Source organism: Lynx rufus, unplaced genomic scaffold, assembly GCF_022079265.1.
Source record: "Lynx rufus isolate CCGP_SWC_20201006 ecotype Redwood Valley unplaced genomic scaffold, mLynRuf1.p SCAF_22, whole genome shotgun sequence".
NCBI lineage: Eukaryota > Metazoa > Chordata > Mammalia > Carnivora > Felidae > Lynx > Lynx rufus.
The window spans coordinates 20,434,560-20,462,465 of NW_025814837.1; the positions used below are offsets into that span (position 1 = coordinate 20,434,560).

General features: G+C 38.5%; 1 protein-coding gene across 1 annotated transcript; it reads left to right on the plus strand.

The window, feature by feature from the left end:
* CLUL1 (clusterin like 1) lies at nucleotides 1-27,900 on the plus strand. The gene is made up of 7 exons (XM_047086901.1): nucleotides 1-106; nucleotides 1,774-1,922; nucleotides 7,769-7,936; nucleotides 10,157-10,589; nucleotides 16,205-16,342; nucleotides 23,619-23,833; nucleotides 27,721-27,900. Exons 1-7 carry the CDS (start codon nucleotides 1-3, stop codon nucleotides 27,898-27,900), a joined length of 1,389 nt encoding a protein of 462 aa, XP_046942857.1.
* The last annotated feature ends 6 nt before the right edge of the window (nucleotides 27,901-27,906 follow it).

The window sequence follows — 27,906 nt, forward strand, 5'->3', positions numbered from 1 at the left end:
ATGAAGCCATCACTCTTGGTGTTTATTGTGTATCTGCTATGGTTGGAAGGACGTCACTGCGCACCTACTTGGAAGGACAAAGCCGGTATCCATGGAAACCTGAAGGGTATGTTTGGTTTCTTTATCTGCTCTGTGTCCTGTTTGCATGTTTGCATGTGTTGCTGGCATATACAAGTGATTTACGGTTGAGAGATAACCGTATTCATTACGGCCCTCCAGTTTCACGGTAGGATGTTCTCTCAGCACTTAAACCAAGTAGACATGATGCCAAACATCTGGAATAAAAGTAGAGAATTCCAGCCGAGTATCTGAGAACGTTCACATATCCAGATGTTTGCTATCACACAGATAAAACTTGCCAACTTTCGGGCTGCATTTCTTGGTATCATCCAGATGTTTGGTGTCCTCTCGGCACGGTTTTAACGAACAGTGAAATTCTTTTCTAGCATTTGAAAAATTTAAACAATTAAAGTTATCTGTGCAGTTATTCCTGAAATAGTGAAAGAATGGGTTATAGTGACATTGAATCTGGTTAGTCTATGTTCATGAACTTGTGACCTTTGCTTGATGATATATGCTTTGGGTACTGAATACTTAGAAAAATAAATTAGTTAAAATGCTGCTTTAGGAAGGTCTATGATTAAACTCAGAAACAAAAATAAGTTCCTTTGGAAGCCACACTGACTACTGCAAAGAGAGAATGACAATGAATTTTATACCCACCAAAAGCTTATTAAAGATGTAGAAAAGAGGTGTCTGGGTGGCTCAGTCGATTGAGTGTCAGACTCTTGATTTCATCTCAGCTCATGACACCAGGGTTGTGGGATTGAACCTTGCATCGGGCTCCATGCTGAGTACGGAGCCTGTTTAGAATTCTCTCTCTCTCTCTCTCTCTCTCTCTCTCTCTCTCTCTCTCTTTTTCTCTCTCTCTCACTCTCTCACTCTCTCTCTCTCTGTGCCTGGGCACCTGGCTGGTTCAGTCAGTTAAGTGTCTTGATTTTGGCTTAGGTCATGATCTCATGAGTTCGTGAGATTGAGGCCTGCATCGGGCTCTATGCTGACAGCACAGAGCCTGCTTGAGATCCTCTCTCTGCCCTTTTCCCTACTTGTGCTCTTTCTCTCTCAAATTAAACAAATAAACTCAAAAAAAAAAAAGGTATTCTCTCTGTCTCTCCCTGTCTCCCTCTGCTCCTCTCTCCTGCTTGCATGCTCTCTCTCCCTCTCTCTAAAATAAAAAAGTAAATACAATTTTTAAAAGGGTATGTAAGAGATGTCCAGCAGGTTATTAAAGAATCTTGTATTATATGAGATACTTTCTAGTTTTAAAGCCTCCTGGGAAGGCAATTGAAGCTGAAAGAAAGGGCAATTGTTCGCTGTGTTTGAGGTTCCCATTTGGCATTTAATATAAATTGTCTGTGAAGAAAATCTGAATTTTTTTCTAATATAAACACACTTGAGTTTTAAGTGAAAGACAAAAAAAAAATGGATAACTGGAAACAGGCCCTGAGTGAAAGGACAAGAATGAGGTTAAATGAACTCTGACTTGTCTAGGAGCTCAGACACGAGGAATAGAAGGTATCATCTACATGGCAGCTGTGTCCGTGGGGCAGCTAACAGCCAATCCATTGTGATCTGCTTCCAGAATTTGATGCTGCAAAAGAACAGCTAAGTCTCTATTTAAGGGACATAATGAAAACTGGTGAACTTATTGTATTCTGATACACTGCAATTTGATCAGATCTCAAAGGGAAAAAACTGCAATGCTTCTTTTAGGTTTTCCTGAGGCTGGAGACATAGATGGAGACGAAGAAGTGAAGAAGGCTTTGATTGGCATGAAGCAGATGAAAATCATGATGGAAAGAAGAGAGGAGGAACATACCAATCTAATGAAAACCCTGAAGAAATGCAAAGAAGAAAAGCAGGTACAGTAATTGGGAATAACACCTGCTCTTAAATATAGCTAGACCATAAAATACTGCATCTGTTAGTGCAGTTGATGACTTACTTATTTTCCCTAACAGTAGATTTTCTGGAGAGCAGCTCTTAGTGGATGAAAACTTCAAAGGCAGAGTGGGCCTGTGCAGGACTCCAAATCCAGGAATTTGAGGGATTCATCTCTGTTGGGGAAGTGCTACTTTCTTAAAAATACTTTATCTTTAGTCCATTCTGACTTTAGATATGGAGTCAAAAGTGTTCATGGAGTTTTTGGCTAGATCTGTGGTCTCCAAAGGTTTTTGAGCCCCCATCCCTATTACTAATATTATTCTTAGTGTTCACTCCTAAATTTATGCATATTAGTTTATTTGTAAATTAGACACACGAATTGCTACCATTACTATCTCAAGGCACAAAATAGATGTAGGATGAGGTTCATCACTAGCTAGAGTGGATGTTAAATCCATATTTCAAATAATCTGGAAAATATTTTGAAACTTTTTAGCTGATGGCCAGGTCTGATTAGATCATAGTTTTACTTTGTCATGTGACCAACAAAGAGCTTATAATGAAGACGTTTCAGCTCTGCCGCTTGCTTCTTGTCTACCTGAGCTTAAATTATTCATATTTTTTAATCTCATGGGTATTGTTTGGTTTTTATCAAGAATCTTTTGAAGACTCTTGCCCATTTGGTGAGGGCTAGCTTAGTTAAAACTAAATAATAAAACCATCATTCACTTGAGCCCTCTAAATGGCAATTCATTGCAATCGGCTCCAAGGGAACAAAGAGAGAGGGAACCAGTGTGGATGCTCCTGGAATGTGGAGGACCCACTTCCCCATGGTCCTCTCGAGCAGTTGGTGACATGCAGTGGTCTGACATAAGCACCACAAGAGAGCACCAATATATATAAAATAGTACATCAGCCTAATAAGTTTCTTTATTCAAATGTCTTTGCTTAATAGTTACAGTTCAAACTATATATCTTACCAATGGGAAATACACATTACAGTTGACCTTTGAACAATGTGGGAGTAAGGGGTGCTGACCTCCAGTCGAAAATCTGCATGTAACTGTTGACTCCCCCAAAACAATTTCTAATAGCCTACTGTTGACCAGAAGCCTTACCAATTGTATAAATAGTCGATTAACTCATATTTTGTGTGTTGTATGCATTGTGTACTGTACTCCTACAATAAAGCTAGAGGAAAGAAAATATTAAGAATATCATAAGGAAAAGACAATACATTTATAGTACCGTCCTGTATTTATTGAAAAAAATCCACCTGTAAGTGGACCCATGCAATTCAAACCCATGTTTTTAAAGGTCAACTATATATCCAAATATCCAGAGAAGATGTTAAAAATTGTTCATATGTTACAGAATTAAGCTTAATATGTTTCTAAGTTATGAACATTGCATGGCTCACAGTTTAATAACATTAACAATGAACATAACATTCAAAACAATTCAATTATTTTTTAAAATTATTTTCAACATTACCCTTAAATCAAAGAGGAAATCAAAACTGTAACAAAATAATTTGGAAAGTATTCTAAATTTTAACATTGACAGTAAATTACTTTAAAATTTTATTTTTAAAAATTTATAAATGTGGTAAAATACACATAACATAAAATTTACCATCTTAATTGTTTTTATGTGTATGGTAAATAGTGCTGAATACCTTCACAATTCTGTGCAATCAAGCTCCAGAATTCTTTCCATCTTGCAGAATTGAAACTCTGTACCCATTAAACAACTCCCTACTTCTCCTACCCCGCCACCTACTTCTCCTTCCCCGCCATCAATTTTTTTAATTATTATTTTTTTAAATGTTTATTTACTATTGATAGAAACAGTGAGAGCTGGGCACAGGGCGGAGAGGTTGCAGAGAGAGAGGGAGACACAAAATCCGAGGCAGGCTCCAGGCTCTGAGCTATCAGCACAGAACCCAACATGGGGCTCAAACCCACAAACCGTGAGATCATGACCTGAGCCAAAGTTGGACACTCAACCGACTGAGCCACCCAGGCGCCCCCTTTTTTTAAAATGTTTATGTACTTTTGATAGAGATAGGGGATCAGTTTTTAAATTAAAACTTAAAAATAAAAGTTTTAATATTTCCTCCCTACACCTATACCTATAAACATGTAAAGTTGGAGGCCACCAACTGCAGATAGCTGCTGGAATTCTTTATTTCTGAGTACAGTGGCCTCTGGGTGTCCATTGAGCCACTGGAGCAGGTCTGTGTGACAGGCTGATCCCAAAGTTATCTGTGAACCTGTCACCAGATTGGTTGATGTTACGGCCACACCTATACCCCTTGTGGCACAGGGTCCCTAGCAAGGAAAGGAGATCACTTGACTAGCAGCTGCAAACCCTCCTCCCTTTGGACAGCAAGCAAAAGATTTGAGGAAGTCAAAAATAGCTCCTTATAAGGATAATGTGAAAGCCTCTGGAGCTGGATTCTTCTGTGATGGGCTTGTGAGCTGGCCCCTGGGAATAATGACACTAGATATCATTTGCAGGCCCTTTATAAAACACATTATCATGTGTAGTAATCCTTCCAACATCTGCATAAACCATTACTTTCCCTTTACAGCTAAGGAAACTGAGGCTCATGATGTCCATGAGCGTGTTAACCCAGCGCAGTTATGAATGATCCCAGAGAAAATCAGCTGTCGGCACTGTGCCTCTGGGACCCAGTGACTTTCTGTTTTTGTCCCTTTCTCTGGCCTCCCCACAAGTCAAGGGTGTAATACTAAGAAAAGAATGCTTCAGTTAGGGGTGGGTCAAGTGAACAGATGTCAGTTTCAGTTTGCCCTCAGGAATCCCAAGAACTAGTAGGATTTTTTTCTTAAAAACCTTCTTACTATATAAACATTCATTAAATTATACTCTTAAGGTTTGAAGCCTCAAAAACTTAATTTAAAAAAAGAAAAACCAGTCCCCCTCCCTAAAATTACTTTATGTTTTTTTTATTTTTAAAGAAAAAATTTTTGTAACGTGTATTCATTTTTGAGAGAGACAGAGTGTGAGTGGGGGAGGGGCAGAGAGAGAGGGAGACACAGAATCCGAAGCAGGATCCAGGCTCTGAGCTGTCAACACAGAGCCTGATGCGGGGCTCAAACTTATGAACCATAGGATCATGACCTGAGCTGAAGTCAGACGCCCAACTGACTGAGCCACGCAGGTACGCCCCTAAATTTAAACTGAGGATAAAGGATACTTTAGGCAAATGATGACTTAGCAAATATGGGGTTGGTGCCCCCAGTCTACCCATCCTCAGGTGACCTAGGGTCATCACAAACCCCTTCACAGCCCCTCCTTATTAATATTGAATATTATCATACCAATATAATATATAATTATATATTATATATAATTATATATTATATAATTAATATAATATTAATTATATATTATATAATATTAATTATATAATATATAATTAATATTATAGTAATATAATATTAATATTCAGAGAGTATCAATATATTATTTAATATAATATTAATATATTAATACAAATATTAATGATTAACAATTAATTATTAATGGTTAATAATTAATATTATATTAATATATTAATATAATATTAATATTCAGAGAGCATCTGAAATTAACTGAAAGTGAGAAACTCCAGGGTGGCTTAAAGCGATTTGACCCCCACACCAAGTTTATATAGGACTTTGAAAATCTGTAAACTACAGGAATAGTCAGCAGGTAGGACATTTTAGGGGGAAACAGAAGGAATGGGCAGGGCATTTCTCCCCAGAGATCTTCCTCCATGGCAACATTACACTACCAAAACTTGGGACATGTGATTTGGTAATTGGTTTTTGTTGTGCTCTCGGAAGGAAGTGGAAGGAAATTGAGGCACACTATGTGCCTTGCTTGTTTATCTCAATACAAAACCTTAAGAGGTAAATCCTATTGCTATTCTTATTTGCTAAGAAAGATACTAAAGCTCAGAGATGTTAAGCCATTTGCACAAAGGTACACAGTGAGTGTAGTTTGGAATTGGAAATATTGGGATTTCGGTTTATGGTGACAATGAACAAGACATTTAAAATTGGTACTGACTGGAACGCCTGGGTGGCTCAGTTGGTTGAGTGTCCAACTTCTGTCTAGGTCACGATCTCACACTGTGAGTTCGAGCCCTGGGTCAGGCTCTGTGCTGACAGCTCTCAGCCTGGAGTCTGCTTCGGATTCTGTGTCTGCCTCTCTCTCTGCTCCTCCCCTGCTCATGCTCTGTCGTGCTCTCTCTCTCTCAAAATAAACATTTAAAAAATAAAAATAAAATAAAATAAAAATGGTACTGACTGAGGAAATGTGGGCAGTATTGTTTCCAGCCATGGTGGGGTAACTTTCTTGAGAAGTTGTAGGAACCCAAATTGATCTACAATGCCCAAGGAGACAAGGAAATCCTCAAAAGATTCTCAGTGCCCAACTAGTTCTTTGGGCTTAACATGACAGGGAAAGGTGATTTCTTTTTCTTTTCCATTAGGTAAAAATCAATACTAAATTGGTTTTAACTACAGAAACTTTGCCTCCACTGTGTGGTTTTCACTTAAGGGAGTCACTGTTAGCTCTGAGACTGTTTTATGGAGGAGTCCATTATATCCAGTCACTCCCCTGAACTAGGTCTCAGGCTTGGAGGGAGCTTGTCTTTAGAAGTCCACACTAGGAAGGAGACCAGGGGTCTAGGCAGGGGTGCTGGCCTTGGGGGAGGTCCTGGGGGCAGGGCTGAGATTCTCAGGGACAGGCTCCTTACCACCCGGCGTGGGACCTGACCACATACAGCAAGGCACCACGAGGGGGAGCACTCGGAATATAGACAAGAAGAAAGACAACCTCAAAACACTGGCATGTCTGCAATTAGAGTGTAACTGGCTGGGCAGATCTGATTTGATATACAAGAATTGCCCTTTCTTGCAATGTTTAAGAACATACAAAAATTAAAGGCAACATAAATGATGGAAATAAATTTGTCAGCTTTATAAACCTTAAAGCCCACTTTCCACATCTTCCAAGAACTATATGTGAAGACAGACAAGTAAACAGGTAAATTATAGTCATCCCCCAGAGTAGAGACCACATCCTAATTCACCCGCATCTAGTGTAATGTCTGTCCCATCACAAGTACCCAATAAATAGCTGTTGAAAGAAGGAATAAATGAATGAACAGATGGATAAGACTTTCAGTCTTCAGTAAGGATCAACCAGTGTCTTTTCGTTAAACAAACAGAAAGCATTCAGGTAGACCTGTTAACAGCTAGGGGCACAAAGAAAGAGTAAAGAAGTACATCAGAATATGCATATTTTAAAAATCAGCTAAGGTACACATAGAGTTATGAAATGGAAATAGGACGTTTGTTTCTTTTTTTAATTTTTAATTTAATTTTTTTTTAATTTACATCCAAATTAGTTAGCATATAGTGCAACAATGATTTCAGGAGTAGATTCCTTAGTGCCCCTTACCCATTTAGCCCATCCCCCCTCCCACAACCCCTCCAGCAACCCTCAGTTTGTTCTCCATATTTATGGGTCTCTTCTGTTGTGTCCCCCTCCCTGTTTTTATATTATTTTTATTTCCCTTCCCTTATGTTCATCTGTTTTGTCTCTTAAAGTCCTCATGTGAGTGAAGTCATATGATATTTGTCTTTCTCTGACTAATTCCACTTAACATAATACCTTCTAGTTCCATCCACGTAGTTGCAAATGGCAATATTTCATTCTTTTTGATTGCCAAGTAATACTCCATTGTATATATATATTACATCTTCTTTATCTAGTCATAGGATGTGTGTTTCTACTTTTTAATTAGGAAGCCCTGAAACTCATGAATGAAGTTCAGGAACATCTGGAAGAAGAACAAATTCTATGCCAGGTGTCTTTGACAGATTCCTGGGACGAATGCAAGTCTTGCCTAGAGAGTAACTGCATGAGATTTTACACAACCTGCCAATCTAGCTGGTCCTCTATGAAAAATACGGTAAGGGAAAAATAGAGCTCAAGGTTTCAGAATACTTAAGGTACATACTCCAGCTTAATTTTTAAAAATTAATTTATTTTACTATTTAGAATAGAAATGCCTGACCTGATATTGGCCTTTTGTGACCTAGAATCTAACATTCATGTTATGTACAAATCACCTGTGTATATTCAAATTACAAGATAAAACAGTCATTCAGTGTTCATCTCTCCCTTTAATGACACGGTGTATATCCCTCTTGGAAATATCCTGAATCTTTCTGTCTTGTATTTGTCCTTTGTGAATATGTTCCCACTAGATTGTAAGCTCTTTGAGGGCAGGGACCACATGTTAGCTGTCTTCATGTAAGCATTAGGTATCTAATAAATGTTTGCTGAATTGCATTCTGAATAATAGTATTATAGTCTCTGATTTCAACCTGCTTTAATTTTTTCCCTGGAGGCCAAACATTTGAAGACATCCTCTGCCTCCTGAATCTCTCCTTCAATAGGCTTGCCCTCTTACAGCAACACACACATATGCACACATTCATGCCCTCTTTAACCATATCTATGCATTCCCTATAGGACTGGCACGTTTGTTTGTTTTGTCCTCTTTGGCTATCTGTCTGGGCAGAGGGAATCACAGAGGGTGGTGACCTGAATAGGATAAGCTCTGCCCCATAAAAGTCTCCTATTCTATTGGCCTGAATTTCTCTTCCCATTTGAGACGTGAGCTGAATATGAAATGCAATGAAATTTCCCTCCCTATATTACAGCATGCACTACTTACAGTAGGCTCCTGGCTTGGCAATGCCATACCCAGTTATAGAGGGAGCAACCCCTAGGACAATTCATTTGCCAAGTTAATTTGCCTCCACTGTTAATTGCATCTGCTCTATTTTTATAGCCATTGTCACTCTCCAATATACCGGAAAACAGTGGAATGAGCACTGGCTGGAAGTCAGAGATTTGGGAACCATTCCTGTCTGTGCCAGTTGTGTGACTTTATGAAAATTTCTTGGGGCTTTGAAGTTTGTTTTTGTGGATGGATTCAGGCAAATACAAGATCTGGCAGAGAGAGGGACAGACAATCCACCCAGATTACTTTTTTTTTTCAAGTTTATTCATTTTGAGAGAGAAAGAGAAAGAAAGAGAGAGAGACAGAATCCCAAGGAGGTTCCATGTGGTCAGCATGGAACCTGACACGGGACTTGATCTCACAAGCTATGAGATCATGATCTGAGCCAAAATCAAGAATTGGACACTTAACTGATTGAGCCACCCAGGGGTCCCAACTCCCACCCCGGCCCCCACCCAGATTACTTTTTGAGAAAGGCAAGAATAATATAAGAATTTCTGGGGATTTCTTTGAACAGCATTGGGATGCTACATCTGTGATGTCTGATAGTTGGTATGCTCCATAGCTTTCAACATGGCCACAGTGCTACCATATAAGGACAATTGTGTTCTAGCACAAACCTGGAAGTCATATGGATGTAGGGCATGGTGTGACTGCTGGAAAATATTCTCCCACTGAGTGTAAAATTCTACGATTAGAGATTCATTTCTTTGACCCTAGCCAAAGAGGGCTTTGATCACTACTAATATGTAACCATCCCTAAGTAGCCTATTTAACTCTATCAGGCATCTATAATTCAGTATGAATGTGTTTATCTTTTCCTTTCCATGGACTAATTTATGAGACAAGAAAGAGAAGACCATAAAGTCACTAACAACATTACGCTAAAGGAAACAAACCAAAAAAAAAAACCCCAAAAAACAAAAAAACCCCAAAACCAAAAAACCCTAAGACAGAGATGAAAGGCAAGAGCTTTTTTCACAGTTTTGGGGCAACCTACACAGTACCCTTTAAACCTTGACATGCTAGCCTCTGCCGCTACATCAGGCTGTGGCTTGCCAACAATATTAAAAACTTGGCTTTTGGTAGGCAAACATAAACAAGGAAGAATTTCAGATCCTATTTCCACAAACAAAGTCGAAGTTATAAGAGTGTTAATAAATTATCTTAAAAAATGAGTCACCTTTTCCTACCTTGCCCAGAATTATTTTTGATTTGGAATGACCACTGCAAGTTGACTTTAAAATTTACAATAAGAAATGGTCCATGTCAATTGTCCTTCCATTTAAAAAAAATAATAAAGTTGATTTTTAAAAAAGAAACAGTCTAGAAAGAAAATTAATCTCTTATTCCATTTCTATCCTCCACCTCACCCCACAGGTCGAACAGTTTTTCAGGAAGATGTATCAATACTTGTTTCCTTTCCATGAAGATAATCAAAAAGATCTCCCTGTCAGTGAAAAATTCATTGAGGAGGACGCACAAGTGGCCCAAATAGAGAATGTATTCAGCCAGCTGACCGTGGATGTGAGATTTCTCTTTAACAGGAGTCTTAACGTCTTCAAACAGATGCAGCAAGAATTTGACCAGGCTTTTCAATCATATTTCATGTCAGATACAAACTCCACACAGCCTAGCTTTCTTCCGGTTTTATCCAAAGAACCAGAGAAAAAAATGGATCCTGTGCAAAGTTGGGACATTCCCAGCTTCTTCCAGCTGTTTTGTAATTTCAGTCTCTCTGTTTATCACAGTATCAGCACGGCAGTCACCGAGATGCTGAATGCAATAGCAGATTTACCAAAGCAAGACAAAGGCAAGTATTAAAAGATGATTTTTACTTAGATGTCAATACTAAGGTCAAGCTTTGTTTATCTTTGGAAATGGTAGACATTTCTAACTCATTGTACAATGTTTCTTAGAGTGACAATTTATGGATAATTGACGTTTCAGAGCCTCTTAGAGAAAGCTTCGAAGTCTGCCAAACACCATCCCTCTTCCGTCATTGTCAATAGCCCTGTGGGGCTGTTCTGTCTTTTTAAAGCAAGTTTTCAAAGCTGATAAGGAAAATGCTAGCAGGGTGAGAAAGTTGAACAAAATCATTGCCCCCTTTATCAAAACTTGTGTATATATGCTCTGCTCTATTCTGCCTGAACATCACAGGGCTTCTTTAAAATCAGTCTAGACTCCTCAACTCACAGTTTGGGAAGAAGCCTAGTGTCACATATAACCAGTGCCCTCCATAGTGCCCTCCATAGCCTCCTCTGCATCACTGCCGTAATCCTTTAAATCATAACATTTATGCACAAAGCCATAGAAGATGCTTATAGAGAAACCCAAAGCTACATAATCAGAATTTCTGTAAAGGATAAGAATTGCCTTCTACCAATACCAAACATGCCCCAAGATAGACCATGTTGGAAACAAAATGCTGCAGTGTGTCTTCAGACAGAAGGAGGTGCCTTCCTTGGGTTTCTGTGGAGTGGCTGGGACACAGCATCTTAGAAATGAGAGCTGCTGGGTGGGCCAAGGTAGGGTTTACATTCCCTTAGATTTATGTCTTATGGACCACAGAGCCACATGAAAGAATGCACCCCTCTGGCATGAAAAATAAAGCGAGCTCCTTCTAGAGGCTCCTTCTGCCATTTGTGACAACATGGATGAACCTGGAGGACATTACGCTAAGTGAAACAAGCCACACAGAAGGACAAATAGTACATGATACTGCTTAGATGAGGAATCTAAATCAGTCAAAGTCATGGAAGCAAAGAGTAGAATGATGTTCCTGGGAGCTGAGTGGAGGGGGACATGGGGAGATGTTGGTCAGAGAGCAAAAAACCTCCGTTACATAAGATGAGTGAGTCCTAAACATACAAGTCCAACTGTGCAGAATAGTGCCTATTGTTAAACACACTGCACTGGGGGCGCCTGGGTGGCTCAGTCGGTTAGGCGGCCGACTTCGGCTCAGGTCACGATCTCACGGTCCGTGAGTTCGAGCCCCGCGTCGGGCTCTGGGCTGACAGCTCAGAGCCTGGAGCCTGTTTCGGTTTCTTTGTCTCCCTCTCTCTGACCCTCCCCCGTTCATGATTTGTCTCTCTGTATCTCAAAAATAAATAAATTTTAAAAAAAGTTAAAAAAAAAATAAACACACTGCACTGTATACTTGAAAATTGGCTAAGAGGGTAGATCTCACGTTAAGCATCGTTAATAATAATAATGACAATAATAAATAAGAGGGCAGGAGGACATTTTTGGAAGTGATGGATAGGTTTATGGCATAGATTGTGGTGCCAGTTTCATGGGTTTATACTTCTCTCCAGACTCTTCAAGTTGTATATGTTAATCACGCAGAGCTTTTTGTATGTAGAAAGAAATGGGCTCCTTCTAGCTATTTTCCAGTTATATCAGCTGTAGCTGGTAACATCTGAATCAAATTCTCAAAATTGCCATGACATGGCATCACTGGTCTCTATACAGAAGAGTATAGAGTTACCTCACAGTACCAGAAACCAAAGCCAAAAAACAATACATGACATCCTTCCTGTCCCATTGTTCCATGAGTAGAGAACAGCCATCATTACTGGAATCATTGCTGGGTTCTATTTCAGGGTCTGGAGGACTTTTCTTGTAAGTCAGGTGTTTTCTCTGGTATTCTATTCTGAGGTCCCAAATTCACCAATATTCAGGAAAAGCATCAAGGCAGTAGACTAAATATATCAATGCTAGAGTGATATTAAGTAATTTTTGCCTGAACTTTTAAATAGATATCGTTTGTGTTCATTAGAACAAAATAGTGCCCCTCCCCCATCTTTCACATTGTGTGCATCCTTATATGTGGACGCACATCCTTATACATGTGCAGAGGAGTATATAGTGATTCATCTGCACTGAAATCTAAATAACTTTCCAATCACTACAACCCCCTCCCACCCCACCAAGTAAGAATGTAGGTTTCCACCAGTTCTGCCCCAGCTTCCACTCCATTCACACACACCCTGCTCAGCTGGCCCTCTGCACAACCCCCACCTTGGTGATAACCGGCATATCCAGAGCCTCCTGTAATGCAAACGTAACATAAATGCAAGTATGAAAAACAAAAACAAAAGGGCCTGTGATACACCTTTCAACTCTTCTTTCTCTGCTATCCCTACCCTACCTGACAGTACAGAGCTAGCTCAACAGAAGAGACATTCTCTTCTCGGATAAGCACATGCAGACTATCTATCAAAAATAGTCAGGGAGGGGCCATAGGGTATTTGCAAGCGATTTCCATCACTTTTCTGGACAGGTGGTAGGTGAGGAATAAACCTAATGTGCCTGCACAGTCTGCCTAATGAGAAGACATTTTGAGATTGTCCCTGTGTAGACAGAATAATAGCTGCCCAAAGATATCTACACCCTAATCTGCAGGACCTGTGAATATGTTGTGTTACATGGCAAGGGGAAAGTAAGGTTGTAGATGGAATTGAGGTGCTGGTCAGCTGATCTTAAAACGGGGAGATTATCCTGAATTATCCATGTGGCTACGAGGGTTCTTCAAAATGGGAAAGAGGGGCACCTGGGTGGCTCAGTCGGCTAAGCGTCTCTTAATTTCAGCTCAGGTCATGAACTCATGGTTCATGAGAGCCAGCCCCACGTCAGGCTCCACGCTGAGCATAGAGCCTGTTTGGGATGGCCTCTCTTCCCCTCTGTCTGCCCCTCCCTGCTCACATGCAAGTTTTTTTTCTCTCTCAAAAAAACTAATAAACATTTTTTAAAAAGCAGAAGAGGGAGGCAGAACAAAACCCATAGAGATGGTAATATAAGAAGGCCCCTACTTTGCTGCCTTTGAAGGTAGAGAAAGAGGGCCATGAAGTAAGGACTATAGTTGGCCTCTAGAAATTGGAAAGGCAAGGAAATAGATTCTCCCCTAGAGCCTCCAGAAAAAAAAAATCCCCTGCCAGCACCTTGATTTTAGGCCAGTGAGACCCATTTCAAACTTCTGACTCACAGAACCAGAACATTTGTATTATTTCAAGCCACTACATTTGTGGTATTCTGTTACAACAGCAACAGGAAATGAATACAAGCCTCTTGTCAATTACGATGGCCAACATTGCCTGAGTGAGCACTGTGTATCTGGCAACCTTCATGGATGGGTTTTATTTGTCATGATTGTCCTAAGTGCTAAAATTGAATAATGAACACCATTAAAAGGAAAGAGGCAGCAATAAAAATTCTGAAATATTTTGGTTATTAGTATTTTTTTCTTTGATTATGATTTCATTTTTGTCTCCATATGAGAGAATTTCTTTCCTACCTCAATCTTTCTAGACCTAAGTTGCTACTAAAAGAGAATAAAATAGCTCTTGCAGTTGTCCTCACTTGCCTCATGAATCCCTGGCAAGGATAGATGGCGTTGAATGAAACTGTGTGGTGCAGTAGCCTGATGCAATGCTGGTTGCTGGGAGATATGAGCTCTAATCCCACATTGGAGAGTGTTGCTGCCTTTAATTTTCCCTCTGACTGGGGTGGGGAGACAGGCAAGTGGGGAGAGGAGATGGTTGCTATGAGTGACAGCACTGGAAGTAGCTGCCTAGAAGGGTCTAGAGCTCAGTGATGGGTTACTGTCATGCCATGGCACAGAATGAGGAACTGGTATCACATGGACCTGGAATTTGCCATCCCCGATCTACACACCAGGTGTTAAACTAGATGCTGGGAATAAGACCATGATTATGACACAGCTCCCTGACTTTTAGGAGCTCAGTCCAGAGAAAGGAAAACAGATCAGTGGACAACTACAAGACCATTGTAACTGAAATGACAGAAAAAGGTATGGAAGAATGACATGATTCAAATGATAAGACCAAATCCCTTCCCTCAACGGGTTCAGGGTCTAACAGAGAAGGTAAAAAAGCAAACAGTACATGAAGCAGAGACAAGCTCTACAGTAGAACTCCTCAGTAGAACAGGGGACCGTTCAGGAAGGCAGCTGAGAAGAAATGGCTTCCTATTCAACAAAAGGAGATGGTTGCCTTATATACCACATGATGTAACCAATGCCTCAGAGGTTTTTAAGCAACAGATTTCACAATTTATCTCAAAATGAAATGTTTTGTTTTAAAATGTTGATGATTCAATATAGGAGAAAATCATTGGGTTGTGAATTAGTAATAAATGTTTCCTAATGTGAAACACTCAGTTGAGAACTGTCAATTTTCTGTTGGATTTACTTCTTTTTCACGTCATCATTTTCATATGGATTATTAGTTCTTCCAGAAAAAAAAAGGGTTTCTCAAAAGTTGATCTGCTTTAGATGTTTTCCTAAATTCTTGATCCATTGTTTATAACATCATATATATGAAATGCAAAAGGAATAGTAATAAAGTAAATGCCTACCACCCAGTTTTAGAAATAGATATTCCCAGTGCCTTTGAAACTCCAATGTATTTCCCAATTTTGGCTTTAAAAGATTAAAATAATTATTAGAAAATTTTAAAAAATGTGTAATATTTATTTATTTCTGAGACAGAGAAAGACATACAGACAGATGGACAGACAGAGTGTGAGTTGGGGAGGGGCAGAGAGCAAGGAGACACAGAATCCGAAGTAGGCTCCAGGCTCTGAGCTGTTGACAGAGTCTGACGCAGGGCTCGAATTCACAAACCGTGAGATCATGACCTGAGTCAAAGTTGGACACTTATCTGACCAAGTCACCTAGGAGCCCCTAGAAAAATTTTTAAATAGAAAGAAATCCAAAGAGAAAAGCAGCTTACAACTCCCTATTTAGTTAATCCATCGACATCAGAAATAAAAATAATAAAAGTAAGACACACTAAATTTAAAATAATTCAAATATAGGGGTGCCTGGGTGGCTCAGTCGGTTAAGTGTCTGACTCTTGATTTTGGCTCAGGTCATGATCTCACAGGTTCATGAAATGGAGCCCCACATCAGGCTCTGTGCTGACAGCGCAAAGCCTGCTTAGGATTCTGTCTCTCCCTTTCTCTCTCTGCCCTTCCCCCGCTTACACTCTCTCTTTCTCTAAAAAATAAATCAACATTTTTTTAAAAATTAAAAAATAATTCAAATATATAAAAGAACAAAACAAATGAAAGCTGCCCTCTCACATCCCATCAAGTATGTCTTCCCAAAGATTCCTCATAATTCCCTCCAGAAAATAAAACCATATGCATTAACCTTTCTGAAGGAGGAGTGTACAAATAATAATGAATAATAATAATAGTAATGTGATTGTTGGATTAAAGAATATGTGCGATTTTTAATAGATGTCAAATTGTCCTAGCAAATGGTTGCAACAATGGACCTTCCTATGATTGAATATGGAAAGATTTTGAAAGAACTGGTAAGACAAAGAAATGACATCTAGTCCATGCCTTTAAAATGCAGACTCTAATGACATTAATGTGTAAACACTATGTTACCTGCAGACTCTAACCATGGAAGCCTGAGTTCAGAGATGTTGCCTGTGCAGAACAGGGGACCGTGTGCAGAACTTGGCCAAAATTTGTCAGAATGTTTCCAGTTTCATGCAAGATGCCAAAAATGTCAGGATTACCTGTGGGAAGGTAAATAATCATTATTTTCTCAAGGTTTCAATAGTATTGAGGTCAAATATCACACTTTTGCAAGCATGATGGATTCATTTATTTTCCTTCAAGCACTTTTTATGCATGTTTATTTCCATCTAGGGGTGCTCAGCATAGTTTTATAAGCTTTTATTATTCAAAAGTAGGTCAACTCGCTTTTTTCCTTATTTAAAATTCCCTCCTGTTCCTGTGAAACTTTTTGGGGTTAAAGACAGAGAAACACTAATGTGTGCAAAAGAGAAGTAGGGGCAAATTAAGGCACTCTTTCCTTTTTACCACAAGGAAATAAAATCCCACCACGGAAGCAATCTTCCCATTGTGTAAGCAAATTGTTAGCCACGTGAGTTTTTGTTTTTGCATTTTTTTCTTAAGTTTATTTATTTATTTATTTAGAGAGAGCTCAAGCAGGGGAGGAGCAGAGAGAGAGAATCCCAGGCATGCTCCATGCTGTCAGCAGGAAGAGCCCCATATGGGTTCCATCTCATGGAGAGAGATCATGACCTGAGCTGAGATCAAGGGTCAGGTGCTTAACAGACTGAGCCACCCAGGCGCCCCAACTGAGTTTTATTTTTAAGTGGCATTAACTCTTTCCAGCTGGTGGGTAAATCACTAATTAGAATTTAAATATGTAAAGTGGCTCCTCATACAGTCTTTCCCCTCCCAGACCTAGCAAAGAGTAGCCTTCGGTTCCTTCCCCAGGTGAGAAATCTTTCTCTTGCCTGGCAGCCCCCCTTCTCCCACCCTTCCCTTAGCTAAAGTCACTCCTCCCACCTGCTAGGGCCCCAACACATTTTCTTACAAAAGCCACGAGATTTCAATTCCTGTGTTTCTGCATTTCACCTCGCTAAAGGAAGGAAATTCTAAAAAGCAAGGTTGAATAGAAACTGGACCTTTCTGTTGTTTCTCCTGAATTGTGAATTGAGTGACTCTGCACCTCTGTTTCATCATTTGGAGAATGGCAATAATATATCTATTTTATACGGGTGTTTTGCAGATTAAATAAAATGGCTGACATACTAATGATTTTCATTATTCAAGTCTTTGCTTTTTAAGTCACAGTTATAAGGTTGCATACAGAAACAGAAGTTTTTTTATAACAGAAAAATTTACACAAATACACTGACTGCCTACAAAAATAGTCTCATGCAAACATCCCATCTATGTATCACTAACTTCCTTTCAACCAGTTAAGAACTTTTATGAATAATCTCTCTCTATCATAAAATAATACAGAAGATGGGAGGGGGGATTGGAGGAAGGTGGCCAATAGATACAAGCTTCCAGTTATGACATAAATAGGTGCTAAGCATGTAACCTTCAACATGATGACTACAGCTAACACTGCTGTGTGATGTATAGGAAAGTTGGTAAGAGAGATCCTAACAGTTCTCATCACAAGGAGAAATTTTGTTTTCTTTTTGTTGGATCTATATGATATGATGGATGTTAACTCAACCTATTACAATAAGTATTTCACAACATATGTAAATCAGACCATCATACTTTACACCTTATACTTCTATCTGTCAGTTACTGCTCAATAAAACTGGAAAAAATATGGAAGAAATCAGATTATATAATACAAATGTCTCAGATATCAATATACATCAGACAATGCATCAGATATGGTACAAATCAGGTAATATAGAATACATGCAATGTGTTTAAAAAAATTGTTTTTAATTTTAAGTAGACTCCACACCCAGTGTGGAGCTTGAACTCAAGACTCTGAGATTAAGAGTTGCGTGTTCTACCAACTGAGCCAGACAGGTACCCTGAATACATGCCATGTTAATCGACTGCTGCATAGGTAAAACATCAAGGAAAGAATGTTCTAATGTGCTCCCATGTAACTTAAAACTTTTATTATAAAATGCATTTTGTTATAAATGTACAAAGAGTAAAAGAACAAAAACCCAAGTGCCTACATCCTGGATTAAGAAATAAAACATCACCAAAATAGATGAAACTCCCTCTGTGATCTTCCAAATCACATCCTCTTTATCTCCTCAAAAGGAAACTGCTATTTTGAATTTAGTGTTTATTATTTCTTTTCCCTTCTTTATACTGTTATTACATGTATATATATATATAATACACACAGCATATTTGGCAATGTGTTACATGTTTTTAATTTATATTGTCAAAGTATCATTTTTAACTTTAAAACTATGACTCATACAAATATAAAATGAGCACATGTCAAGATTAATTTGTCCCATTAATGAGGGAATCAGCAAAGTATTAAAGCTGTTACAAAGGAGTACAGGACAGACTGAAGTATTTACAGTCAAAGATAGAATGTTGAAGTCAGATAGCAAAATTAGATATAATTTTGCCCTAAACTATGCCCTAAAGGGCATAAAACTATGCCCTAAAGGGCAATAAAACTATAAGTTTTGCAGTTATGTTTTCTATCAGACCAAAATAATTTATATCTCTACTGGACAAAAACCATTTGCAACTTTTCAATCTAGGATGTTCTCTGGCCCTGAGCAACACTAAGTAGTAAATCCAACAAAAGATCATTTCTTTAGAGAATCAAAGAATCTGTAGGTAGGCAGGCCTTTTAGGCAATGTTTTACATGACATTAAAAAGGTATGCAGCCATTTTTTTTTTCTTTTTAATTTGAGAGAGGACGCAAACATGAGCCGGGGAGAGGGACAGAGGGAGAGAGAGGGAGAGAATATGAGAGCGAGAGAGAGAGAGAGAGAATCTTAAGCAGGCTTTATGACCTGAGCTGAAATCAAGAGTCAGACGCTCAACCGACTGAGCCATCCAGGTGCCCCAACGTGCAGCCATTCTTCTGCCTTGTTTCCAAATTTTGGATACTTTTTCTTAACAGTGTAAATATATTGCTTATGTATTCTTTTGCAGCTTGGTTATACAGTATAGTTTGGGACAGTTAGCCATATGAATACATGTTCTGATTCATTAATTCACTGATGTGTTGGTCTCTGTAGGCATATCACAATTTACCCATTCTCCTTAAGTGTATTTAAGTTGCTTCCATGTTTTTCTATTACAAACAACCCTTCTACATTTTGTCAAACAATAATTTTGCCTCTTTAATCAATATTTGATTCTTTCCTTGTTCTAAGACTATGTACATAGCTATAATTATAGATATAAGATCTTATAAATCTTATAATAAATAAATCTTATATTTGATAAATATTTTCCAAGAGATCATAAATCTTTTTGTTTTCCACTATTTACCATACATTTTTGTCCTGATTTTAATTTTTTATTTTTACAATAGATGATCCTTTTTTAATATTTATTTATTTTTGAGAAAGAGAGAGAGCATGATCGGGTTAGGGGCAGAGAGAGAGGGAGAGAGATAATCCCAAACGAGTTCCGTGCTATCAGTGCAGAGTCCTACACGGGGCTTGAACTCACAAACCATGAGATCCTGACCCAGCCAAAATCAAGAGTTGGCTGCTTAACCAACTGAGCCACCCTGGTGCCCCTGGCCTTGATTGTAAACAGATTTTCTGTAAGTGACTATTTTCCTCTTTTTCCATATCAATTACTGGTACTGGATATAACAATTCAAAATAGTAGTTTCCTTTTGAGAGAACAGAGAGGTTTTAATGTGGAAGGGGCACAATGGGAGTTTCACGTATTTAGGTAATATTTTATTTCTTAATATAGTTGGTAGGCACATGGGAATTATACCAAAGAACTTCTGTGTCCTGCCCACTTTGTTAAATGACCATATAACTATCAATTAAATTAGATCTCCTTTGAATGTGACATAGGCAATATTAATAATTACTTAAGAACAATAGGCATAAATTGAGACCTCTCCTAGGCAGAAGGGAACGTATGTATTGTAGATTAAAAACAAAATGGCCACAGTATTTTGTGGTTTCTGCCATCAAGAGATAGTCTGCTTTTCCAGTCCATGAATCTGGGCTTGGCCATGGGTCTGTCCTTAGTGAATGAGACATTGGCAAATGTGACCAAAGTGCAGACTTGAAACATGCTTGTAAATTAAAGCTTGTCCTTCCTCTCTTGCAGTTGGAAACCTATCTACCATATGAACATTTGTGTATCTCCTTTGGAGAAATGCCTATTCAAATCCTTTGCCCATATTTTAATTTTATTATTTTTTTAATGTTTATTTATTTGAGAGAGAGAGAAAGAGGAAAAAGAGAGGAAGAGAGACAGAGAGAGAGAGAGAGAGAGAGAGAGAGAGAGAGAGAACATGATTGGGGGAAGGGCAGAGAGAAAGGGAGAGACAGAATCCCAAGCAGGCTCCATGCTGTCAGTGCAGAGCTGGATGCAAACTGTGAGATCATGAGCTGAACCGAAATCAAGAGTTGGCCACTTAACCAACAGAGCCACCCAGTTGCCCCATGTTATTATTTTTTTTTATTGTTGAATTGTGAGAGTTCTTAATATATTCTAGATACTAAACCCATATCAGATATATTATTCACAAATATTTTCTCCCATGTGCTGCCTTTTTACTTTTGGAATGGTGCCCTTTGAAATATGATAATATTCCATTTTGATAAAGTCTAATTTGTCTATTTCTTTTTTTCTATTTTTGTATTTTGATGCCATATCTAAGAAACCATTGCCTAATCCAAGATCCCATAGATTTATACTTAAGTTTCACCTAACAGACTATATATTTAGTTCATATGTTTAGGTCTCTGATACTTTTTTTTTTTAACGTTTATTCATTTTTGAGAGTCAGAGAGAGACAGAGCATGAGCAGGGAAGGGGCAGAGAGAGAGGGAGACACAGAATCCGAAGCAGGCTCCAGGCTCTGAGCTGTCAGCACAGAGCCCCATGCGGGACTCAAACTCACAAACTGTGAGGTCATGACCTGAGCTGAAGTCAGACGCTCAACCAACTGAGCCACCCAGGCGCCTCTCTGATACATTTTGAGTTCATTTTTGTATATGGTGTGAGGGAGGAGTCTAACTTCTTTCTTTCACAGTTGGATATCCAGTTATCTCAGTTCTACTTCTTGAAAAGACTGTTCTTTTCCCCATAGAATTATCTTGGCATCTTTGTTGAAAATCCATTGACAGCAAATGTAGGGTTTATTTCTGGACTCTCAATTCTATTCCATTGATCCATATGTCTGTCCGAAGCCAATACCACACTGTTTTGACAGTTGTACTGTGTAGGAAGTTTTGAAATTAGGAAGTGTGATGGTCCAACTTTGTTCTTCGTTTTCAAGATTCTTTTGGTTATCCTGGGCCCTTTGCCTTTCTATATAAATTTTGGGATCAGCTTGCCAATTTCTGCAGAAAAGAAATTCGGCAATCTATAGATCAATTTGTGGAGTATTGCCGTTCTAACAATATTAAGTCTTCCAATCCATCAGCGTGTCTTTCCATTTATTTAAATCTTCTCTAATTTCTTTCAAAAATGTTTTTTTGTTTTCAGTTACAAGTCCTCCACTTAAAATTTTTTTCATGAGCATTCCCTCTCTCTCTGACCTCCCCCGCTCATCCTCTGTGTGTGTGTCTCTCTGAAAAATAAACACACATTAAAAAGGGTGGGGGGGGTGCCTGGGTGGCTCAGTGGGTTATGTGTCCGACTTGGGCTCAGGTCATGATCTCACCGTTCATGAGTTTGAGCCCCACATCAGGCTCTGAGCTGACAGCTCAGCCTGGAGCCTACTTCAGATTCTGTGTCTCCCTTTCTGCCCTCCCCTGCTCATGCTCTGTCTCTCTCTGTCTTTCTCTCTCAAAAATAAACATTAAAAAATTAAAAAAATTTTTTTTCATAAGCAATTTGTTCTTTTTGATGCTATTGTGAATGCAGTTGTTTTCTTAATTTCAGTTTTGGTTTGTTCATAATATATAGAAATACAACTGATTTTTATATATTGATCTTGTATTCTGCAACCTTGCTGAACTGTTTATTAGTTTTTATAGTTTTCTGTGTGTATGTATTCCTAGGACTTTCTACATACAAGATCATGTCATGTGTGAATATAGTTTTACTTTTTCCTTTCCTGTGTGATTGTATTTTGCATGAAGTTTCACCTTTGTTCCATGAGAATCTTTTTTCCTGGTGATCTCTTAAAGAGGAAATGAGTGTCCCTTTGTAGAATTCTGCTTGCCTAAATCATGAGGAAAATCACCACCTTCTTCCCCCATAATTAAAATCTATATATTTATATTACTATTCTAAAAGTTAACAACTCTGAAGTTGCACATGAAGACATTTTAAAAGAATATCTGAATCTCCTTTGAAATGTATACTATATCTTAACTGTAACTCCCTTTGTTTTCAAAATGTTTTCGTGAATCACTTTTCAAAAGTATGCTGTTACAAGTTGGTTTCCTTATAAGTACAAGGGTCTCCCTCTCCTAAAGATCTCAAAATGATTTCTGAAAAAGTATGAGATGCCAGGGAATCTCGCGTTATATTTTAAGTATCAAAAAGAAACCTACAAATTGATGTATAAGACCTCAGATGAGGTAGTCACCCAGCTCTGGTTGGTGAATTCTCTCCTACCCCTATTTTCCTGAAGGCATGGCTTTTTAGTAAACAGGAAAAGACACACTGTAGAAAGTCTGTGGTGTTTTTCCATAACAACAACCTCTTACGGTCCCAAATGCCCTAACACAGACTCATCCATAGTCTGCAGATAATCTTTACACAATATCAAACAAGTTGCTCATCAGCACAGCTATGTTAATTCCTATAATCCTGTTTCAGTTCAGATGGGCTGTTGTGCAATATAGCACAGAGCTGCAGAATCTCAGTGGCTCGTAAGCACAAAGGTTTATTTCTCACTCTGTGCTGTGTCAATTACAGTTTGAGTGGAAGGCCTGATACCTCCACTATATGGAAGAGAACTAGTTCTGCCATCAGGGGAAGGGGAACATGATAAATCCTTAACTGTTCTTTAGGCTTCCTCCAGAAGTGAGACACATCACTTTGAAGATGGCCACACTCAACTTCAAGGTGGCAGGGAGGCCCAGTCTCCCATGTGTCCCAATCAGAATATCAGTGAGTCGTCCAAATGACCTTCAGAGACATTACCAAAAGGAGGAAAAGGAAAAGGAACATTTGCTAAATCACCAATATGTGACTGTCTTGTGATCAAGCACTTTACAGTGTTATTTCATTCATAACCATTTTACCTAATTGAAAACTCACTCAAGATCAAAAGCCTGGAAATAGAAAGCTTAAGGGCTGGGATTTAAACCCACACCACCCAACTCCAAATTTCATGGGCATTTTCCTTTACCATGTTACGTTCTTCTTTGCTAGACTGTCCCGATGTACCTGAACTGCACACAAAAGTAGATGAGGCCCTCAGATTGGTCAACGTGTCCCATGAGCAATATGCCCAGATTCTCCAGATGACCCAGCATCACCTGGAGGACACCACATATCTGATGGAGAAGATGAGAGAGCAATTTGGCTGGGTGACTGAACTGGCAAACCAGACCCCAGGAACTGAGAGCACCTTCAACTCCATAAAGGTAATGGAGAGACCCAAGAACAGATATGGAGATTACATGTGCATACACTGATATTTTTTCTGTTAATTCACTTATTAAGTACATCTGCATTTGAAAACAAGCTGTAGGAGGATATTCATATTTCCATCATGATTGCATTCAGGCTGACCTGCTACAATGTAGTGCATGGTCCTTAGAAATAAGAAATTCCTTGGGAATGCAAGCTGGTGCAGCCACTCTGGAAAACAGTATGGAGGTTCCTCAAAAAACTAAAAATAGAACTACCCTACAACCCAGCATATCCACAGGATACAGGTGTGCTGTTTCGAAGGGACACATGCACCCCCATGTTTATAGCAGCACTATCAACAATAGCCAAAGTATGGAAAGAGAATGTCCATCGATGGATGAATGAATAAAGAAGATGTGGTATATATATATATATATATACACACACACACACACACACACACACACACACACACACACACACAGTGGAGTATTACTCAGCAATCAAAAAGAATGAAATCTTGCCATTTGCAACTACGTGGATGGAACTGGAGGGTATTATGCTAAGTGAAATTAGTCAGAGAAAGACAAAAATTATATGACTTCATTCATATGAAGACTTTAAGAGACAAAACAGATGAACATAAGGGAAGGGAAACAAAAATATAAAAACAGGGAGGGGGACAAAACAGAAGAGACTCATAAATACGGAGAACAAACTGAGGGTTACTGGAGGGGTTGTGTGAGGGGGGATGGGCTAAATGGGTAAGAGGCGCTAAGGCATCTACTCCTGAAATCATTGTTGCACTATATGCTAACTAATTTGGATGTAAATTTTAAAAAATAAAAAAATAAAACAAGTTAAAAAACAAACAAAAAGAAATAAGAAATTCTATAAAGAAAACCAATTTAAAATGCAAAATATCTTCTAATCCAGACATGGCCAATTCTGCTTAAAGCTATAGGAATATAATTAACTTATGCAAGTAACCTTGAAGAAACCTGATCAGTGCAGTTTTTGAGAGACAAGACTTACAGGTAAAGCAACGAGTTCAAATGCTGACCCTGATACTCAGCAGCTGAGTAAGTTTGGGAAAGTTCCATACCCTTTCTAGGTCTGTTTTTCCACTTGAAAAAATGGAAATAATAACAGCTAACTCAAAACTGATGTTTGTAAAGTAGTTAGTATAGGTTCCTTACTCAAAGCAAGGGCTTTGTAAATTTAGCTCTCAATAGTTTTTGAAACAAAAAGCTGCTGACTTACCTTGAGAGTTATGTTTACATCAAAACGTAGTGCCATCTGAAGTTGCACTTTATGCCATGTTTCCCACATTCAGTCAATAGCTCCTGTTGCATAACATAAAACAGTGACTGAATTTCTCTTCTGACCAACTCCTCCTACCCTCACTCCCACAACACACACTAGGTTAACAAACAAGGCTAGTGACTCCCGAAGAGGTTAGTATCGGTGGATTCCTAAGAAGACCTGGATACAAAAATCACTGGGCAGAGCAACTGAAGAAGCAATATTTTGTGCAGTGTGTAATGTCAGTGCGTTACTCAGATTGCCACGGATCCTCTTACCAACTTTGGCTGGTGCCGCTGCTAACTGTTCACCCTCTCCCCAACCCTTCTCCAAAGGGTTGCCCTTGGGGCCATTTAAGAGCTCCCTGCTGCATCAGGCTGAGGCCAGAGGTCACCTGAAGCCACATCTTAGATTAGCTTCTCCCTCTTGCCTATGTTGCTTGCCTAATCCCCCAAAAAGTTTCACCTGAAGGCACCCTTAATAAATTGCTTTTGTCAGAGTCTCAGGCTCTGTTTCCAGAGAATCTGACATATGTGACATTCTGTGTCCTAATATATCTGTCTCTTTCAAACTGAAAGTTTGAGACATAGGTTTAGAGAGTCACATCCAGTACATTAAACAAACAAAACAAAACAGAATAGGGCAGACTAAGGAGAAAGAGTGCAGTGTACTTAACAAATCATATGCATATATCATGGAACTTTCATTTCCATTACATGTGTGTGTATGTATGTAAATATGAGTGTATGCATATATATATATATATGAGTATATATATGCATATATATGCATATATATGAGTATATGTATGCATATATATATATGAGTGTATGTATATATATATATATATATATATATATATATATATAGTGCGTATTTTTGAGTCATGATGTAAAAATGTATTTGTAACTGTTGACCACAGTCAAACAGTTCTGAAAGTCACTCTCCCAACCCGGCTGATTCTCTGACTTATTTCCTTCATCAGCTAGTTTATACTCTAGAGGAGTAAAATAATTCAGTATACTTGATCATTCTTACAAACACACACTTTCAGCTAATGAGGAAAAGGTCTTGTCTTGAAGAATAAAATCTGAAGACAATGTTGAGTAGTGCTTTCAGTCTTTAGAAAGTTACAGCCAAGAGTTAATTGCTTTCATAATCGTCAGTATTTTCCATTCTATGCCGCAGTTTTTTTCCATTCTAGTGTCTCTGGGTAACACTAATAGGTTTACCTAAAATTCTTTATATTGACAACAAAAGCAGTTCTATATAAAAATCTCCATATAAAATAAAATTATGGTTTTCAGTGATAATTCTTCTAATAGTCATGGTCACTAACGAGCACTTACTATGTGTCAGGCAATGTTCTAAGGACTTTTTCCATACACCAGATTGTTTAATACTCTCAGTGGTCCTATAAGGTATTGTTTTTCACATTTTTCAGATGAGGTACAGAGAAGTTAAGCAACTTGTCTGAGGTCACACTGCTAACAAGTGGTAGAACAGGGAGTTAAACCCAAGCAGCATTTCTCCAGAATTTCTGGACTTAACCACTTTGCTGAACTACCCGTAAAAGTTATTTTTATCAAAACAACTCTTATTTCATCATGTAACAGAAAGTGCAAAGCCATAACACAGCAAGTACTGAAGAGGCATATACAAGTATGTAAACTTTCTGGCAAGTAAAAACAGTTATGCCCTTTAGGTTGTAATTACATGGTGTTAGCTTTATAATTATTTATTAAACTAGACAAAAATGCTTTATGCAGTTTTTATGTGGGGTATATTCACCAAAAGGAAAAGAGCTGGGAGAAATCATGTTAGCTATTTCTTTACATACTAGAATTAAGAAATTATCAGTTTTATTTGGCTTCTTAAGATTTTGCTTTAGTTTTTTTTTTTTGATAAGGAGGTTATTTGAAAACGTTTTAAAAATAGTTCTCTTAAGGTTACATCAACTTGCATGTCAGTACAGTTTCATTTAAATTATTAAAATCAAAGTATGTGCACTTGAGAATTCATTGAGAGTAACCGCCATGACTTTCAGATGACTGGTTCTCATCAAAATCACATAACAACCATAAATTGTAAATTTCCTAGGAAAATACAGTATAAAACTTGGTGCATCACATAAATAGTTGTGACTCTGATGGTAGCGCTCACCAAATATTCTGTCTGCTCACTCATATTTTCTAGCTCCTCCTGCTGTTAAATGGTGCCATGTGGCAAGTCCTGGCCAGTGAAATATGAAGAAAACTGACAAGGGTTATTTCTAGACTGAGATAGTGCAGGGCTTATACACTCTCCGTGTCTGCCAGGGGCACAAAGAAAGCCATGCATTCCTCATGCTACAGCCATGAGATGACCTGCCAGTGTCAACCAGGGTCCTGAATGTTGGAGGCTATACAGAGCCCCTGAAATGGACATGTAACATGAGCAAGAAGTAAATGTTTGTTGTATGAAGCCACTGGGATGTTGGGGCTACTCTGTTACCTCAGCATAACCTAGCCTATCCTGACTAATGTGGTATTAAGTTAATCCTGAATGTGCATTGGGGTTTAGTAATCTTTTACTGTATAATCCTTCTTCTTAGGTGGTTCCAGATGTTCATGAAGGGAATTTTCCCAAACAAGATGAAACAATGATAGACTTGAGCATTCTGCCTTCTCCCAATTTCACACTCAAGATCCCTCCTGAAGACAGTGATGACAGTTCTAACTTCATTAGCTACGTGCTGGCGAAAGCTGTGCAGCATTTTAAGAAACACTTTTAAAATTGG

Bases quoted from the DNA above. Each gene is read 5' to 3' on its own strand.
- CLUL1 (XM_047086901.1), top strand. From the start codon at position 1: ATGAAGCCATCACTCTTGGTGTTTATTGTGTATCTGCTATGGTTGGAA. The intron at 107-1,773 runs GTATGTTTGGTT...TGCTTCTTTTAG, and splicing joins TATCCATGGAAACCTGAAGG to GTTTTCCTGAGGCTGGAGAC. The intron at 10,590-16,204 runs GCAAGTATTAAA...TGTTACCTGCAG, and splicing joins TTTACCAAAGCAAGACAAAG to ACTCTAACCATGGAAGCCTG.